At 38.8% G+C, this 19,792-nt stretch overlaps 1 protein-coding gene across 1 annotated transcript in view; it reads right to left on the reverse strand.

Moving 5' to 3' along the window:
• Positions 1-13,057, reverse strand: part of FAM120C (family with sequence similarity 120 member C) — a 35,053-nt gene extending 21,996 nt beyond the window's left edge. The window contains exons 1-5 of the mRNA XM_087710834.1: positions 11,332-13,057; positions 4,571-4,817; positions 3,805-3,887; positions 464-592; positions 10-112 (exon numbers count right to left, since the gene is read on the reverse strand). Coding sequence (XP_087566960.1) covers positions 10-112; positions 464-592; positions 3,805-3,887; positions 4,571-4,817; positions 11,332-11,928 — 1,159 coding nt within the window. The 5' untranslated portion in view covers positions 11,929-13,057. The remainder of the gene's footprint in view (positions 1-9; positions 113-463; positions 593-3,804; positions 3,888-4,570; positions 4,818-11,331) is intronic.
• Between the last annotated feature and the right edge of the window lie 6,735 nt (positions 13,058-19,792).

Here is a 19,792-nt window from a genome sequence, read left to right on the forward strand (position 1 = left end):
GATACTCACGAACATACGGGGACTGGCCGGCTGGTGTAGGAGGTGCTTTCATGGCCACTGAATAATATTCTACTGCTTTCTTGAAGCGTTCAATTTTATCTTCAGTCCTGGACTGGGGAGGAATGAGAAAGAAATGATGGAAATGACAGGGGGGAAAATGTGTGCAGCAACAACAGCCTAGAATTCAGCAGGGAAATCCTACTATAGTTAGCTATACACTGTACGCTACCGCCTCGATTCCTAACGAAATCACAAAATAAGATTTATATTAATTACAGAGCAGAAAGGAAAGAACCTTGGGAAACTAGAAACTCATTAGATTCCATAAAAAACAAAAACACCGAAGTTGTCTGGCATCGCATTGGCTTCTATTTCCTCTCTTTCTCTTTGCAACTTTCATACCATATCAAAATTACTAAGCCTGATTACTGGTCTATATCCATCTCCACGATTCCCATCTCACCTGGGAGTGTTTGAAGACATCTCTCCCTATTACATCCAAGCCAGAGGGGCTTTTGATGGCACCGACATATTCAGATACAGCCTTGATGACCACGTCACAGGGCGGGAGGACCAACTGGTGGGCACGTACCTAGAACCAACAAGAAGCACGCACCTAGACAAAAGTTTCAGCGACGACAAAAGGGCAGCAGCGTATAACAATGGTCTAAAGGCCTGAACAACTACCATTAGTATAATTAGTGTGAAGAACAGAATAGGAATACCTACAAGAGCCGAGGTGGCGCAGTGGTTAAATGCAGCACTGCAAGCTATAAGCTGACTGCAGTTCGGCTGTTCAAATCTCACCGGCTCAGGGTTGACTCAGCCTTCCATCCTTCCGAGGTGGGTAAAATGAGGACCCGGATTGTTGTTGGGGGCAATATGCTGACTCTGTAAACTGCTTAGAGAGGGCTGAAAGACCTATGAAGCGGTATATAAGTCTAACTGCTATTGCTATACCGTTTCATCAGTGGATGATCAGGAAATATTGATATCATAGACTAACTCTCTCTATGGATTCCTTATGTCTGCTGACTTCTACTGGAAACCTCAGCTCAACTCCTTACAGGAGCCAGGATTTCACTTCAGGGTATCAAGGCATTTATGTAAACATGTAATGTTCCAGAAGAATACTCTCTCAGTGAGATACAGTGATCTTGCTTATTAATAAAGTGTTAAAATGTTGATTTAGAAACTGTAAAAACATAATGAAATGCCTTCTCCCAATGCCAGGCCTAACATTTTTAGGGTTGCAGAACTGGTCTTCTCGGTGATGGCTTCCTCTTTTCAAACCAAAAGCTGTCAGGAACCCTTCCCTTCCTAACCAAAATAATCTGGCTAATGCCTTTCTGTCAAATCAAACTTTTTGGCCAAATGTCAGCCATGTATTTGATCTTATTGTTGTGATTCTTTAAATTGCTTCAAATCCTCCCTATATTTGTACTGTGCCATTATAATCAAATCTTCACAGTAGAAAATGATGTCAACTACGGTATTTTTAAATGAGGAAAGACACTGCAGTTAACAGTCACGCAGGGGTACATTAGGCTGCTTGCAGCATCAGACATGAATTGGCTGTTTGTTAAAATTCCGTGACCCGTCAAAACCGCGGTCCACTAAAGCGCGCCCGACGAAAGCGCGTACGTGACGTCATCATCAGCGTGACAAATAAAATTAAAAATAAATTAAATTAAAATTAAAATAAAATTAAAGCAAGCCGATTCACATAACGGTAAGGGTTAGGTTTAGGGTTAGGTTTAGGGTTACGTTAAGGGTTAGGGTTAGGTTTAGGGTTAGGTTAAGGGTTAGCGTTAGGTTTAGGGTTAGGTTAAGGGTTAGGCTTAGGGTTAGGTTTAGGGTTAGGTTTGGGGGGGTTAGGGTAAGGTTTTCACGTTAATTTTAAATTTACCACTCACAGCGTGCCGTTTTTATCGCGCTGTGATGACGTCACGTACGCGCTTTCGTCGAGCACGCTTTAGTCTACCGCGGATTTGTGGTGGAACCTAAAATTCATTCTCAGTGACCAACGCAGGTAGTCCTTAACTTACAACCATTCCTTTAGTCACCCTTTGAAGTTACAATAAAGCTGAAAAAAGTGACCTACAGCTGATCCTTGCAGTTATGACTGTCAAAACATCCCCCCCCCCGCCGTCATGTGATCAAAATTCAGGCACTTTGCAACCGGCCTGTTTTTACGATGGTGGCAGCATTCTGGGATCATGTGATTGTCACTTGCGACCTTCCCAGCTAGATTCTCGTAAGCAAAGTAAACGGAAGCTGGATTTGCTTAACAACCATGTCATTTGCTTAACAAGTGTAGCGATTGAACAACTCTGGTAAAAAAGATCATAAAGTCATGTGCGACTCACAACCACCACTTTATTTAAGCAAAGGAAATTCTGGTTCCAATTACAGCCGTAAGTTGAGGACTACCTGTATAAACTGGAGGAGGTCAGACACCCCGAACAAATCAGTGACTCCATCTTTTGCAACTTCCCCTGTAATATTAACTACATGTATGTCCTCTACTTATCACCGGAATTGAGCCCAAAACTTATGTTGCTAAGCGAAACGTTTGTTAGGTGAGTTTTGCCTTATTTTACAACCTCTCTTGCCACCTTATCAACTTGAAGATGTCTGGACTTCAACTCCCAGAATTGACGATTGTGACACTTCATTTACACAGCTGTTAAGTGAATCATTGCATTTGTTAAATTAGTAACATAGTTGTTAAGTGAATCTGGACTCCCCATTGACTTTGCTTGTCAGAAGCTCACAAAAGCTGATCGAAGGACCCTGGGACACTGCAACCGTCATAAATACAAACCGGTTGCTAAGCATCCAAATTTTGATCCTGTGACCAAGGGGATGCCGCGATGGTTGTAAGTGTGAAAAGTGGCCATAAGTTTTTAACAGTGTCGTTGTAACTTTGAATGGCCATTAAATGAACTGTTGTAAATCAAGAACTACCTGTAAAACTCTACTTATCTCCACCACAGGACACACTAAAGAGCATCAGGGTGAGAAGACTGCAATAATCCATGCCAGAAATGTGACCTGTTTATTCCTGCTCTATCTTTGGTTATAGCGGTTTCCCAGGCAGAGCTGTGGAGTTACACAAAACTATAATACAGAGAAAAAGCAATAAAAATCCTCTGGGTTTCCAGTCCTGTTAGACCAGTGTTTCTCAACCTTGTCAACTTGAAGATGTCTGGACTTCAACTCCCAGAATTCCCCAGCCAGCATTCGCTGGCTGGGGAATTCTGGGAGTTGAAGTCCAGACATCTTCAAGTTGACAAGGTTGAGAAACACTGTGTTAGACAAACACTATGAAATAATATGCCCAACTGCTTCTACTTCTTAAACTCTAGTTATTTTAGCTCTATTTCTCCCTAAAGCCTTTTTTAAAGTATTAGATGAATCCTTCCATTTCTTTTCAGAATTGACAATTGTGACACTTCATTTACACATTTCACATAGGTTAAAAAAAATATGCATCGGGCTCCATTATCATCTCTTGTTGTATTTAAAGTGATCCTCCCATTTCAAAGTTACATTATTTGGAGAAGACCCATAGCTTTCTTCAGGTAAACACTATATAAGAGGGCAATTGTTTCTTAGAACTGGGCTGTAAAATTTAAGGGTGCTTTTTTTCACTCCTCCCATTAGGATGTCATTTCTGAACTCCAGAGACAGCTTAGACTCCAGACAACACTCGACTAGTTCTTTGGGCAATAACCTTGCAGATCTTTCCATTGCTGCCTTGCTGCCCTTCAGAAGAGGACAAGGAGGGGGAATTGTCACCTTAAGTGAAGCGAGCGGGTGGTCCGGTCCAAGAAGACTCCAATGGAAGGCAGCCAAGTCCTCATCTGGAAGAATGTGGTTCCCTAAGGGGGGAAAGGCACATATACAATATACAATCAGCAACAAGAACGGAATTCAAGCCCCCTCTCCTTCATCCAGAATGGAAATAAGTGGAAAGTGTTATAGAATTTAAAGTTAAGATTTAGCAAATTATATTTTGCAAGAGGCGAAAGATCTTGAACTGTACACAGTATAGTGAGAATCCCAAGTCTGAAACACTGCAAACAGAAAATCTGTACTCTTAATACTGAACTTCTGAGTACAGCAAAGTAATTGAATTATATTGTTTTGGTTGAAGCTGAAGCTCTTATTTGATTCGGGCTGGTTAATTGTTCTAAACATTTTAAATAACAGCAAGAATTTAAAGTATACTATATAAAGATCATGAAGAATAGGGTAGAGATGCACCTACTCCAGTAAAAAGATTGGAGTTAAGTTCAGGGATTTTGCAAATGGGACATCCTTTTGCCCTTGAAAATATTCCAAGCCAGCTGCAACCTATTTTTTTTTTTATCATCTGACGACGAGGAAAAAAAAAAGTTATGCTCTTTCACATACATTAAGGAAGAAAAAAATTAAAAAAAAACAAAAAACACAATGCACACTGAAAAGCTGCATCTCTCAAGTCACTAGCTTCTATAAACCATGGTTACCACGGACTATGATCTAACATGATATATGTAAGGTTAACCAGTTTCCAATTTACCCAGCAAGGCAGCAAATATTGGAAAACTGCTCAGCTTGAGACCCAGCTGCTTGGCCACCTCTTGCATGAGGAACTGGTTAGTGGTGAGGTTTTTGCCATTCCAGCTCAGCTTCAGGGCATGGGAACTATAGTAGGAGGGGATGTTGCAGAGAGCGTATTCCGAGTCATGGGCAATGAGTCCATGAAAGCCATTCTCGCGAAAGAAAGAGACTACTTCCTGATGATGATCCTCCAGGCTCTGGAACACCTGAAAAGGGAGTAAAAGGACACGGATGAGTGCATTACAAGGGCAAATTTCTTTGCCTTAACTTGTAATAAAGTATTTGCTTTGAGATCATTTGTTCATTGGTTTTATCTTCTTTTCTTCCTTCCCACCACTCTTCAGAAGATGGAAGATGTGGAACATGGCATGGGAACACCCCAAAGGCCTTTACAGCAAAATACCTGGGGGGTCATGGAAATCTTTCAGTTGTGTGCTACTTTGCAAACAGTGGCTGAAGTGGGGGGTTCTGTACATCTCATATTAATTCAGACCAGACACAGTACTAAAAACAGATGAATTGAAATGGTAGGACAAAAGAGAGGGATTTTCTGAATCAGAATAAGAAAAAGTCAGAGTGTGAGACTACTTAGCAATAGCAATAGCAGTTAGACTTATATACCGCTTCATAGGGCTTTCAGCCCTCTCTAAGTGGTTTACAGAATCAGCATATCGCCCCCAATAACAATCCGGGTCCTCATTTTACCCACCTCGGAAGGATGGAAGGCTGAGTCAACCTTGAGCCAGTGAGATTAGAACCGCTGAACTGCAGATAAGTGTCAGCTGAAGTGGCTCGCAGTACTGCACCCTAACCACTGCGCCACCTCGGCTCTTCTACTTAATGTTATGATATTGGGCAATATGTCTCCATTAGATGAAATTCCTCTGAGTTTCAAAAAATATCCAAGATTTTGCTCCATATTAGAAGCCAAGATCATATTAGACAATAAGTATAGAATTAGATATTTTCTTTGACATGTTTTTCCCTGTGGATAAGAGAGGGAATAAGGAGGAAAAACCGAGGCACTGCATGACAGAAACAGAAACAAAATAGGTCTTCCTACAAATTAAGGGGAATTAATAGGATCCCCCCTGATTATTTATATACTGTTTCAAGCCAAGGCATTAAAAATAGATTAATGTATACTTCTGTTAATCCAATACATTATAAACTTGAACAGATACGGTTCAATTCTTTATGATCAGCTAGCATTTTTTTTTAAATGGAGGAAGGTTTTCCAAATGTATGAATCGTAGTAAGCAAGTAGTACATGTATTATTTAGAAACGTATGGCCTATGAAGACCTCTTGTGCCTTCATCTGAGCTCAGTAAACTTGAGGGAATCTGCACTCTTCTTGTTGTGGAGATGCTGCCCTGGATGCCGAATAAGTATTACTATTTTGTGTGTTTAGAACTTTTTGTTTGTAGCAGACTATTTGTATGAGAGATGTTTAGTGGGGTTGAAAATTAGTGCAACCATCAGAAATAAGAAACTGAAACATTGATAGATGTTATTTTTATGCTACCACCTTTCAGAATTACTCTTTTCTTCCTTAGCTCAGTGTTTCCCAAACTTTTGACATATGTGTACCCCTTCTATAATTTTCGTAACGTTGAGTACCCCTCATAAAAAACATATGCTTTAATAAAAATCAAAATATTTTTATTTTTTATTTTTTTGGTACATACGCAAAAATAAACGAAAGTTATATTATAAAGAACATTTATTTGATTCAATGAGAAGGATGAAATTGTTTATGTTGAGATGACAGATCATCATAATTTGGTTCCCTGGTTGTTAATTTTAATCTGAGATGCGGTTCCACGTCCAATCGTCTGTTCCTTTTTTCCGACTTAATGTCTACAAGTGCAGAAAAAGCAACTTCGCATAAATATGAAGTTGGAAAAGGCAAGATGTATTTCAGGACTTTTTCGGTTAAAACCGGATACAACACGTACCGCCACCAAACTCTTCCCGTACCCCTGGGGGTACGCGTACCACACTTTGGGAAACACTGCCTTAGCTAATAATGGAGATACTAGTGAGGCCATTGAAAATACCATTCCAAAAATAGCACTACTTTGGTTGTAAGGTCTGTTACAGCCAAATTATAGCTGAAAAAAGGCAGAATATCATAATTTCATGAGAATTCTAAGAATGAAATTACAAAAGAGTGTGGATCTTAAAGTCTATGGCCATAATAAAGCTAAATATTACAGAATAAGGTTATGCTTCAGTTCAAAGAACACAAGCTTTTTCTTCAAGAACTTTAAAAAAAAAGATTTAGATGAACCAGAGGAGACATTTCTTCCAAAGGTTTTCAATAGTATAACATCTCAGTGACCAGCCTAGCAGGTGTCTAAATTTCATAGTGTATATTTCGTTTTCTACTTTCCCGCTGTCTACCCACCTCACAGCGCTGGAAACAAAAGAGTCTTAAACTAAAAACAAACAATGATGTAATATGCAAATCCAATGGAAGACATGTAAATGCAGATTTTGAATCTGAACTACAATACCTGGTTTGGGATTCCATAGAGACAACGTTTCAAATAAATAAATGAATACACACGTAAAAACAAATTTGTAAAAACTCAATTTCCTTCATTCTTCTACACATCTCTAAATACAGAAATCTGAGTCAAAAGAATTACTTCAGTCACTGAATATACTTAATGGGTATTTTAATTTTCCTTAATTTCTTTTCCACATTCCCCAGTTTGAACAGTAGACACCATGGTACAGTATAACAATGTGCTTTGAAAGTCCATTCTTTCTAGTACAGGTTGCCCTCCACTTACAAACATTTGTTTAGTGACTGTTTGAAGTTACAGAGACACTGAAAAGTTACAGAGACATTTTTCATATTTATGACCACTGCAGCATCCCCATGATCACGTGATCAAAATTTGGATGCTTGGCAACTGGCATCTATTTCTGATGGTTGCTGTGCCCCAGGGTCATGTGATCACCTTTTCAGACCCTTTGACAACCAAAGTCAATGGGGAAGCATGATTCGTTTAACAAAGGAGTTACTAAATTAACTGCAATGATTCCCTTAACAACTGTGCTAAGAAAGCTTGTAAAATGGTGCAAAATTCACTTAACAACCGTCTTGCTTGGCAACAGAAAATTTGGGCTCTATTGTGGTTGCAACATGAGGACTACCTGTGCCAAATCTATGTCATAGGGAGGTTACTATTAACACAAACCAAAAAATTATTTGCACATATATAACTGGTACTCTAGAAAAAAAGAAACATAAACCCTTAACCCCTGAAATAAGCTATAACGAACATTAATTATCAAAATCTAAAACAAATCAGTTCGTTCCCTTCACCAATTCACTAGAAATATATTCAATTTGAATACATTTATTTCCTCCTGATTTCAAAAATTCAAGTACACATTTCAGTAAAAAGTGGTTCAATTAACCAGATTATACCCAATATTTTAAAATGCTTTTCTAAAAACTCTCAAAGTGGCACTGTGAACACACACATGTAAAAAAATGATCATATCATAAGTAACTTGTATCTTAAGTTTTTCAGGTCAGCTGTTTCTAATGCTTCTTCAACCTCAGCTGATTTCCCAGCCTTTGCTTGCAAATTCACATTTGGCCTTAAGTAGGTTATAGATAACTATATGACAGAAACTAATTAGGATGACGTATTCACTGAGAGTATAAGTCAATAATATCTGTCGGCACATAAATGATAGGATTTACAGTGTGTCTGGGTTTAATTTGTGAAGACAGTGAAACTCCAACTCCCCTTGGGCATGTGATTCTGCAGCACTGGTATTCTTTAAATGTTAAAAAACTTGCTGGATCAGCCCTTAGAAAGGCCTGATAACATATAAGAGCATATAAGGCCTAAATGCTGGACTTTAGTCTTGCCTTTACTTGCTTTACATCTAAATTTTAAGGTGTGTGTATATATATATGTGAGAGAAAGAAAAAAATCTGGAATGTTCATGATTTAACAAACATCTTCTGCGATACACCTGTTCTGCAATGATATATTTTGTCATCTTCTAACCTTATTGAGTTGTTGAAAAACAGAAGCAGGCGCCTCACCTGCTTATGATCATCAACTGAGTTGTGGCCAAGGGGCAAGGATTAGCCAGCTCCCTCTCATACCAGATTTCTTAGGCCAAGCTCGTACTTATTTCCATCACCCCTTCCGCATTTGATGCTAACTTTCTATTTAATTTCCTCTTTTTTTCTCCTGCAGCACACCTTGGATAACAGCATCTCAGCTCTCCCTTCAATCAAGCCTCTTAATTCTTTTGCAGCTTACCAGAAACAATAAGACTATTCCAGAGCATGTCAGTGACTCTTCCCAATTTACTAAAGATGAGAATTCCAGTCAGCATGTTCACGTACAGCATTAAAATTATTCTAGAAGGTAAAGCAATCTGTAATTCTTTGTTTTTCTTGAGTGTGTTGCTGTTATATCCCACGCTGCAGGAAAGGAGCAGGAGGGGGAAGAGGAAACTATGATAATCCAAAAGCTTTCTGACATACTCAGAAGTTTATGTTTCTGACAGAATTGGCTACAGTACTTTTTATACTGACAAGGCTTTTATAAGCAAATCTTTTTTTCAAGTTCCACCATTAATATATCTGACATCAACAGGAAAAACATAAGTGTGTATAGTGGGGAATAAACCTGCCGAAGTTAAGCCCCTCCCAATTATACTACAGAGGTGGATTTAAAACCTATTCTTTTAACACAGCCTCTTAAGGAGTTTTTTTAAAAAAAACTTGTGCTGTTTTTTTAAAAATGTTTGTATAGTAAGCTGATTGGAATAATTCATAAGTGGGCAGAATATAACTTTTCTGAAGAAGAGGTATAAATAAATTCCCCGTACTGTATAACAAAATATCTGATGAAGCTGTGTAATGTAACAATTATTTTACAGCAGAGCTGTGGTAAGTTTAAAAAGTGTGGATGTTAATCCTCATGATTACTAGTTACTGCAGAACGTATTTTTCCCCACAACGGAATCTTACTGGATGTTATCATTATATACTATTCTTATTCAAAACATGAATATTTCAAGACTTTCTGACTAAGAAAATAAAAACCATTTTAGTTCAGTTGGAAGGAAAAATTACAAAATGATATTTTGCTTTTCTTAAGCCCTAAGTGTTCAGGATATATTTAAACATATGATGCAGTCTTGTCATTAGTTTTGCCCAAAAAAGTGTCTGTCTGTCTGTCTGTCTGTCTGTCTGTCTCTCTCTCTCTCTCTCTCACACACACACACACACACACACACACACACACTATACATAGAAGAATTCTTATGCTGAGGTCTGTTCTGCACAGCTTTGAATTAATACATATGTTTCTTTCAAATGAATGTAAAATGAATACCAATCACTGCAGCTTCAAAAACATTAACACTCACTCTGAAGGAAAAAATAATCTTACACCTTAAAAATGAAGGGGCAGTTTTGTTATTAGCATGTCATGGAGAAAAGACACACTATGGCAGGCTTATAATCTAAACATGTGACTCAGAAAGTAATGGTATAAATTTGATAAACAGCTGCTCACGAGTGGCTTGAAAGCATATTATTAGACCCATCACAAGAACCTCACTTGACACACCCACACCTGAAGAAGCCCTCATAAAAAGAATAAAACTGACATTCCCTAAATCTGCTGAAGATGTTATCTAGACCTGATAACAAAACGTTCGGAAACCAACCCACAAGCTCAGAGAAGGAACCTTCACTTTCAAAAGCGTATTATTTAAGAATGGCAAAAGGCAGAAATGATTTTTTAAAAAGATGGCTTGTATGGAAGAAGAGAGCAAAATCAAGCTATACAGATTCCTTTGGAAGGCTAAACTCTGAACTTGAAAGGGGACGGATCACATTCAGAGAGATGCAATATTTATTTTTTATATGCACTTTGATTCAGATGCTATTTTTTTCATAACAGAACTGGAAAATAGCCTGAAGGACAACTGAAAATCAGACATCAGAGATTTCAGCAACATAAATAAGGAATGAAGATTGAATTACACTTGCTGCTGTGAACAGATTGCATATAGACATAAAATTTGTATGGATAAATTTAGTGGAAATATGGGACTCATTTGTACCAAACTAGAGTAAGTTAAAAAAGCACCATAGCTATATAAATGAATTAGACATGAATATAAATTTATATATGTGTGTGTTTACATTAGATGATTGTATATAGAATTATATTTGTTTATTGCAACATTATACTTAATTTTATTTTAATGTATGCCAATCAGTGTACATTTAAAGTGACGATAAAGTTATTCTAAGTCTGCTTTATATATTTTTTTGTTTTTTGAAAGAATTCAAAGTACTTGATATATATTTTTATTGTGTCTTTTTGTGCCTTTTTATTCTTTTTCTACTTCTATTTGAAACACAATAAAAATTTTTTTAATTAAAACATAATTTTATTTAAGGAAGGAAATTAAAGTTAGGAATGCTTCAGAAATGCCAGTCAGGGAAAGCAACAAAAGAAATCTGAAATGGCATGAAGCTTGCAAATAATGCGGTTGCAAAGAAACGACACTTCACTGGAAATATGGATAAAATTACATCTCATTAGAGTAACACAGAAAGGCAGAGATGCAAGATCCAAAGCAGATGGTCCCCACAGAAGAAACAGAATCCTATAATGACACAATAAAAGTATGCAAGATTTGCCATAGAACCTTACCTTAACCCGGAATCGAATCATGGCCAGGCGTACACAATGCCCCAAGCAGGCAGGTGGAAGAAACCAGGCTCGGGGTGGAGGGGTACCTTTGTTGCCCACATGCCCTGCGATTAGCTGAGCTGTCTGTCTCTCAGCCTGAGCCTTCCTAGCCCACTCGGGCAGCCTCTCCTTTCCAAGCCCTCCATTGAAGATGACAGCTAACTCCAGGCCACCTTGGTAGAGGCAAGCCTGTGAAAGGGCAGCCAGGTAACCCACCATGGCGTTCCATTGGCCCCCACAGACCCAGTCTGTCTGGTAGCCACCGTACAGACGCTGCAAAGCGGAATCAGCATCCACCAGAAGCCGAGCTGGGCATGGCGCTGGGGGTGCCAACCCTCCTGCATGTTGGGAGTGTGGGTAACCACCAACCATGGGTGCCAGCCCCGGCGCAGCCCCGGCAGGGTGAGGGTAGCCAGCTGATGGGTGGAAGGTGGTACAGTAGGCGGGGGGCCCGCCTCCACGGCCCCCTACAGCCCGTGCCAGTTTCAGGAGGTCCACGGGCACCACTGCCCCCGGGCAACGCTTTTCCACGAACTCTTGGAAGCCTTGCACCCCCATGGCTGTGCACCCACAGTGGGGATACGGCCCTCTTCCACTGGGCCAAGCAGGGGAGGCTGAGGGGCTGGCACCCCGAAACCAGGACCTGGCACAGTCCAAGCTGCTCCAGCTCCTGGGGCTTCGCTTCTTACAGTTCCCAGGTCTCAGGAATGGATGCAACCGCCATGTTGTAGCTTTCTTCTTCTCCTCCTCCTCCTCCTCTTGCCTCCTCCTTTTCCTCAGTTTAGGCAGCAGCTCACCGGGAGTTGTAGTTTTGTTTTTAATCCGCTATCTATTAGTCAGCACAGAGCGGGACTACAAGTCCCGAAAGAACGCAAGAGCCGCCATGTTGTAAAGTTTTCTTCGCGGTATCCTGGCGTCGCATAGATTTATGGGGCTTGTAGTCCCATTAAAGTAAAGAGTCCCCCGTCACGTCGACGTAAGCGGTGGAAAAAGTAAATTAAAACTACAACTCCCGAGGACTTCAGACGTCCACCATGTTTTTTTAAAGAACCCGTCTTCCGTGACGATATACGGCCACATGCTAGGTGCGGAAGTAAAAAAAAAAATGATTCCGAACATGGCTTTGAAAATACTACAACTTCCAGCAGTCTCCGCGCATTCACGTAAATCCGTCCATTTTTTTTTGGTCTCTGCCACGTAGGTGCCCTCTACCGCCCCTCGAGAGCATGGCATAGTTCTACACTCGGGATGAGAGAGACGCAGTCACCTAAGAAGGGGAAAAGAACGGCAAGCTACTCATTCGAGCTGCGCCTCCGCCATATTATCAAGGCGCTTAGCATGCCGGGAGATGTAGTCCGTCACCCCTTTCCCAGGGTTTCAGAAGGGGCTCCTCCCTCGCTGGTCCCCAGAGAGCCCTCCCGGCCGCCATGTTAAAAGGAAGAGTGACATGATTGCAGCCCTCCTCCTTTTTCTTAAAAACTCGCGGGACCGACCGATCCTCCCACGCAGCCTCGCTTGCTCGGACGTAAACTCCCCTCCTCACCGGAGGCCTGGTTTTCATCAGCCTTGCGCCGTCTGCCACGTTTTGCGAACGCGGGAAAGGAAGCCGGCGCCACCTGGCCACCCAGAGCAGAGCAAAATAGCCGCCGATGCCAGCGCCACCCCCGAGCCCAAGGCTGTTGTCGCTCTGTTCCGACCACGTCGCGGAAGGCCATTTGATCCGGCGGCACAATCAGCCACGTCTCGGCTCTATACCCCCCCCCCCTTCCCCGGACTCCTCCGTACCAGACGACCTTGGGAATGAATCTATTTCGCTTTAAAATGTTCCCGCGACTGACTTGCGTTTTCCTAAATAACAGCTGATATCAGAAGCAGGAGGATGCGCTCTGGCTAAATGTGAATGTTTCAACGCTTATACAGCTCCTTCGCTGTATTTTCATAATTGTAGTAACCTTTTAATGTTGAAGGCTGCCCAAGGGTCCAGAGCTTTACCAGTATGAGAGAGGACTTCTTATTTAAGCCGCTAACCACACAAACAGGGCAGAATTGCCAAAACCCACCAGTTATTACAGATCGTTCTCATTAGTACACCTCATAGCTTCTGACTTCAATACTTTAAATATGCCTGCTTCAATCTATGTCGTCATGTTCCTCCAGATTTTTCACCATCCTTCAATTTTAGATTTTTATCCCACTTTTATTCCTTTTTTAAAAATAAATAACTTGTGGTGAATAAGATACTTCCTCCTATTCCTCCCGCAACAACCCTGTAAGGTGGGTTGTGCTGAGAGTGAGTGACCTGCCCGGGGTCACCCATTCTTAAGTAAATTCAAAGACTTCCTATCTGGTTTGCTTCGGGATTTCTTAACTTCACCAAGAATCTAGCCTGTGTTACTGGAATCCCGTATTGTTTGGTTTGCATGTAGCACAAACTCAAGTCACTAGGGATTGCAAACCATAACTGATTAGTGTGATGAGTGAAGCATGTATGCATTTTATTACTGTTGTGTAACTAAATTCTAGAATAGTAGCCATTTAAAAATCGAGTATACAAAAGCACTGAAGGCTTTGCAGCACCTTAACAACAATCTTGCAAGAATGGAGAATAGTCCTTGGCTGAACTACCACACTATCACCCACTAAGATTTAATCTTGTCTAGTTCATATTGGCATCATGGTAAAAGTAGTGATAGGAACATAACTTTTTGTTTCCTGTTTTTTGATGACAGTTTGTAAATTTGGATAAATAAGTACAATTACACTCTTAGAAAAGTATGATTTCTACTGTAAACATTTCAGAAATGTTGAATGTGTTTCCTATTTTAACAACAAAGACTAGGCATTTTTTTTCCCAACACAGCCTTTATTTTCCTTTGTAACAGTTTAAAAAAATATTTGTTAATGGTTGTGTACAAATGAAGTCAACTCACAGCTTGCAAAAATAATTAAAAAAAAACACATGAAACAATTGCTGATAAAAGACATTCGTTTTCTACCATAAAGATTTAGGGCTATGTTTTCTTTAAAAAAAAACTGAATGGGATGCCTCGTCCATGTTATAATGAAAAGGTCACCCACATTCTATGTTCAGTCAGAAACATCTCGGCTTGAATGCCAAGTTGATGGGTTGAAAATAAGTCCTATGATGTTACATTAAGATATAATTCACATAAGAGAGAGAAGAAAATTCCTATTTCTGAAAGTGAAACATTGCCAATATGTGTAAATCTAAGGAGACATTTATTCACAGGATATACCTGATCATATTGCCATACATTAGGCCCACATGCTCCTCAGTTATTTCCAGCAAAGAAGGGGGGGAGGGGGAACAAACAGGCTCTCTTCAAATAGGTTACTTTTTTTAAAATAGAGAAGTCCTTTGTTGTATTAGAATTTTTAGAACCACAGAACTTCCAATGTGATCACCAAACCAACTAGTAAGTGATACTGTGTGGCCTAAATTAACCATAACAATGAGCCACAAACATCATCCTGCTTTGGATGCTTTAAAAGGTAGAACAGAAGCTGATACCTGGAAGTAAATTAACTCCTCAGCAACTAGGAGCAAGAGACAGTAAGAGTCATAGCTGTTTGCTCTACTATCCAGCTGTTCGTGTACGTAACTTCATGTATAACAGAACATGGATGTACATTTCTACAACTCTCAAAGATACTATTTTTCTTCCCACTGGCTGTCCTGCACTTACCATCTTTTGTCAATTGAAATGAGAGAAAAAAATAGCTTATAAAATGCTGACAGATAGCCTCAAAGAATCTGCTGGAGGTCTAAAAGGCAACAACATATTCAGACTTCCACAGAGTATTTTGTACGGTAATTCATTGCCTATTACTGAAGGCTGCTTAGTATTTGGTATGTGGATCATTCCACTACAGAAAAGCCGTCTGCCATGTTGTAAAATATATGGTACTTTCTGTATTCCTGTGAGAATTGGCTTTCCAAACAATATTACTCTAGCAATCAAGAAAATAATGACATGGACAATTTAGGCAATGTGTCCAATGATATAATTATTGTAATGGAAGGAACAAAACTATTAAGAAGCACATGGTATTCTTCCAGCATGCTAAATGCCATAACCATTGCTAATTTAAATTGGCTCAGTTCCATTAACTTGAAGGAGACATTTGTATGTGCACAAAGAAGTTAGTTAAAAACATATAGGCTAAGACTCTTGTTCATTGTAGTTTAATTCTAAGGAAGCTAGTAGTAGAATCATAATGTATATATTGGGAACAGCTGTACAAATGTAATATGGTATTTGATTCTGAGAGTTAATTATGCTGTTCAAAATTATCTCAATTCCTTTTTTTTAAAGAAAAATAATAAAAATTTGTTTGATCCCCTAAAGCAAGTTTGTCTTTCTATCTTTTAGCTGTATCAGTTTTGAAAGTGAAATGTTCAACTGGACTAATAAACTGAAAATTAATACTTAAATCAACTGGTTTAACTTGAAAATGTAGTCTGGAAACATGAGTAGAATTTTTATAGTAATGTTTTTGAGTCTGAGAATTAAAAAGGAACATATGACTTTATTGCCTGAATGTGATTTCATGTTTTGTCTCCCAAATTCACTGTGTAAAGTCACTTTGCCAGTGAAACACATCTAATACTTTACACTTTGCGAAGACATGAATCCATGTTTGGTATTCTCCCTCTTACACACATACTTCTTATGTGAGTCTTTAATGTCAGCACAAATTGTAACAATAAGGATGTATCAAGGATTGAACAGCAACCCATGTCTTTAGCATTAAATCTTACTTGGATCTAAGGCTAATGTAAACAGAAAATACAATATTCTTAGCAGAAAGCAAGATAAAAGGAATTTGTAGTGGAATTTTTTAGACTAAACCTACAGCCTGTATTGTCTCTTTCCCATTGATCCATCAACTTCAGTTAAGAGCTAATACCTAAGAAATTTATCTACAATCCTTCCAAGCAATCAACATGAGAAATTCTTTTCTAAAGAAAATCTTGTTTTTCCCACTTAGATGGTGGTACCTTGGGTAATGGAAGACGGATGAGGCAGTTGGTCACACCCCTTGCTATGTTACTGTAACTGGTTGGAATATAACTAGAAAAAAATGCACGGAGCTGTTCTTTTTATTCATCTGACATGTTATACTCAAGTTGATGGATAAACGTGAAATCTTTGTGAACATTAAACATCCTCCTTAAAACAGTAAACAGAATGAGCTCTTGTGCCAAGTTACAAAAAAAGGGAGGGGGGGGTTGAAAGGAAAAAGCATGTGTCAAAACACTGTATCCAATTTAAACAGACAGAAACAGTAGAACACATTGTTTATGCCACAGCCTAGATTTAAACAGCACTAACAAATGAGGTAGGTAAGAAACATGAAATTTCAACAAAGAAAACAATTCAGTTTGAACACTACTAAAAATTCACAAAGTTATTAAAATTATACATTCCATTCATATCGTACAAAGCTCAGGCTCAATCTTCACAGCAGAAAAGTGCCTTCCAAAACGTCCCCCAAAACCAAATTCACAGTTTGATTTCTTTTAGAGGGTGCATGCTTCAAAGAGAAACAATGAAAAAGCAACAGGGAAGAGAAGAAAAACTGGGCAGTAAATGTTCCACATTAAATGCAGAGACTCAAAAATATATAAACATAATAACTACGTATGTTTCCTCCATTGTCGGTGCCTTTACATAGCTTCAGAGAAAGGGGCAATCCAACATATCTCATCTTTTCCCCAAAACTAAAGATGTAGTAATACTAATATTGCCTGGGTTTGCATAGTTTTTGAAATCAAAGCATCTTGAGACTTTTCGGGGCAGAGTAATTTACTATCCACATCACGGTTAACACATTGGCCATGTCACGTTCTCTGAACTCTGGCCACCGAAGACAGGAAGTAAACTTTATAAAAGGATGACACTCCAATCTCTCCCCGCCCCTGCAGCGTAACACAATCTCATTATGCTTTTCCACTTGAAATGAAGGAACTCAACACTATAATTATGTTAGATCACGTCTTCTATATTGGTAAGGCTTTTGAAAATAATAAGCAGGAGAAAGTATGGATGTTGTTATCAGCGACAACCACTTAGCATCTAATTCCAGCTTAAACTGAAATCACAGATTCATAGTACTGTTTTGAATAGATTTGGCGTCAAACTGTCAAACAAGTTACTTCATGAATATCACTTTCCTTCTCTTATCAGTAGAAAGATAAGCCACATAAGGATTTCCCAACTCCTCAAGGCTTCAAAGAAAGCCTTCTCCTGTCAACTGTAAAACTCTGGATTCTTTCAGAGAATTCTAATTAAAGCAAAGGGAAGAAAAGACTAAATGCAGAATATGTATCTAGGTTTTACTTAAGAGGCATTGCCTTCACTCAACCCTTGCTATCCACATATAGGAAATAGGAATCAGGTCTGTTCTCATTGTTTGCAAAATGGGTATTATGCCAAATTGCTGCTTCATTTCAATACCAAGTTCTTTCTGAATTCCACCCAAGAAGGAAAGAGGCTATGTAAATCTGACAGTTAATCCACATAAATTAAGGTTTATTTTCCCTAGCCTACTGTTGTTCAGTTGTACACTTTCCTGATATTAAAAAGTCCCAGGCTCCATACTTTAAATAGTTTAAGCAGGATTTTAATTTTTTTATGTAGTCTAATTTGACCTAAATGAGGTATTTTCGGGGTTTTCTGTTTTGTTATAAATGAAGGTTTTTTTTTTTAACATAATAAAATTAAGCCTCATGTCTGTGCTCGTGATGTTTACATTTTTCTAAATAAAGGATCAATATATATATTGTAATTCTCAACTGAGACAAACTACATCAGATTATGGGTCACGCCAGTTCTGCATGAAAATCGGGAATTGGATTAGAAACAGCAGGGGCAAGGCAAGAGGTGTACAATTTTCCTCTTCAAAATTGCTTTTTGCAAGTGGGAATACCCTGGTTTCAAAATTCCACCAAGAGAGAAGCAGCAAGGAGAGGCTATTTTATGAAGTAAGAAAGGTAGAAATTCAATGAATACACAGTACTTTAAACTGACCCTGTCCTCTACAGAAAACCAGCAGCAATGTAACCCTGATACTATTGTTACACTGGTTTCCCTCCAACACTGAAGGACACTCCATGGTTTACTCAATAATCAGGATTGCACAAAAGCACCAGTGTTACACCACATTTCCATAACAGAAACACAATTCATATATTTGTGTGCCTGAGAGAGCTAAGTGGGCCAGGGCTGCTTAATATAAATAAACCAGCCTTTAAGACTGATTTACAGGTACTTCCTAGCAGCTTGCATTTTTATGAACATTAAGTTACATAACAGCAAACTAGGATACAACATTTTAAGCTTTCCTAGTAAGTCAAAATGAATTGCTGACAAACAGTTTATTTTGAAGACTTTAAAGCGGAAAAAAAATTAAAAGATGGAAGCAAATGTCATGTGATCAGTTGTCTGCTCACTTTATGCCCCCTCTTCCTTATGGAGCAGATTATAAAGGCACAGATGGGGCTGTAGGAAGAGGCATAATCATCTCTCAACTGCTCTGTGAGTGGAAACTGTTTCTGCTCATGGAAATGCACCACTGATTTTCCCACAAATCATATGTATGTCTTTTAAAAAAATAACACTGTTCTTGCCTAAGTTCTTCAAACTGAAACTTTCTTTTAAGGTATATATGATTTTACTGCTGCAAATCAGCAATGTACTTTTCAAGCATCAAAAGGCTATAACTATTTTTTTTTTCAACTTTCCAGTAAAAATCTGAAAAGATACTAAGATTATCCATTACAAGGCACTGCAAATCTTTGCAGGCAGAACAAAGAGGCTGCATTAAATGGAAGCAGAATCTTTGTCCAGAATGCAGAGGGGAGAAATATAGTCTATAATATATCACTAAGACTACAGATGCTGTTTTATAAAACAAAAGACAACAAGGAACTGGTGTCTGAAAATGATTTAAATAAAATAATCTCCAGCAACCCAGATATTCCTGGCCACAATACTATTAAACCAATGGTACATTAATTTCAGATTTAAACATGGTCTTTTAGATAAAATTCAACTACTTGAGGTTTTAATGAAATTAAGCCTCCTTCTATCACTTGCTAAAAATATCAGACAACTGCAAAAATGGCAGCTATCTTATAATATCCAAAAGACAAAATTTAAGTCTGAATTTAAAATAAAGTGTGGCAATTTTCATTCCAGATTAATAAAGGGGAAAGTGAGCTAGATGTTATTACAGCAAATGCTTGAAAGACTTGCAACGAAGGAAGCAACCTCTGAGTCCACATAAGAATACAATTTTCAACAAGAAAGGGATAAACTGATTATATATTAGAGAAAACAAGAAATGTTAGCTCCAGTGAATTATGACCTCCCTCATAATTCACAGCCAATTAAGT

Source organism: Thamnophis sirtalis, unplaced genomic scaffold (genome assembly GCF_051295495.1).
Source record: "Thamnophis sirtalis isolate CommonGarterSnake01/CBP01778 unplaced genomic scaffold, rThaSir2_p1.2 scaffold_3, whole genome shotgun sequence".
Classification (NCBI taxonomy): domain Eukaryota; kingdom Metazoa; phylum Chordata; class Lepidosauria; order Squamata; family Natricidae; genus Thamnophis; species Thamnophis sirtalis.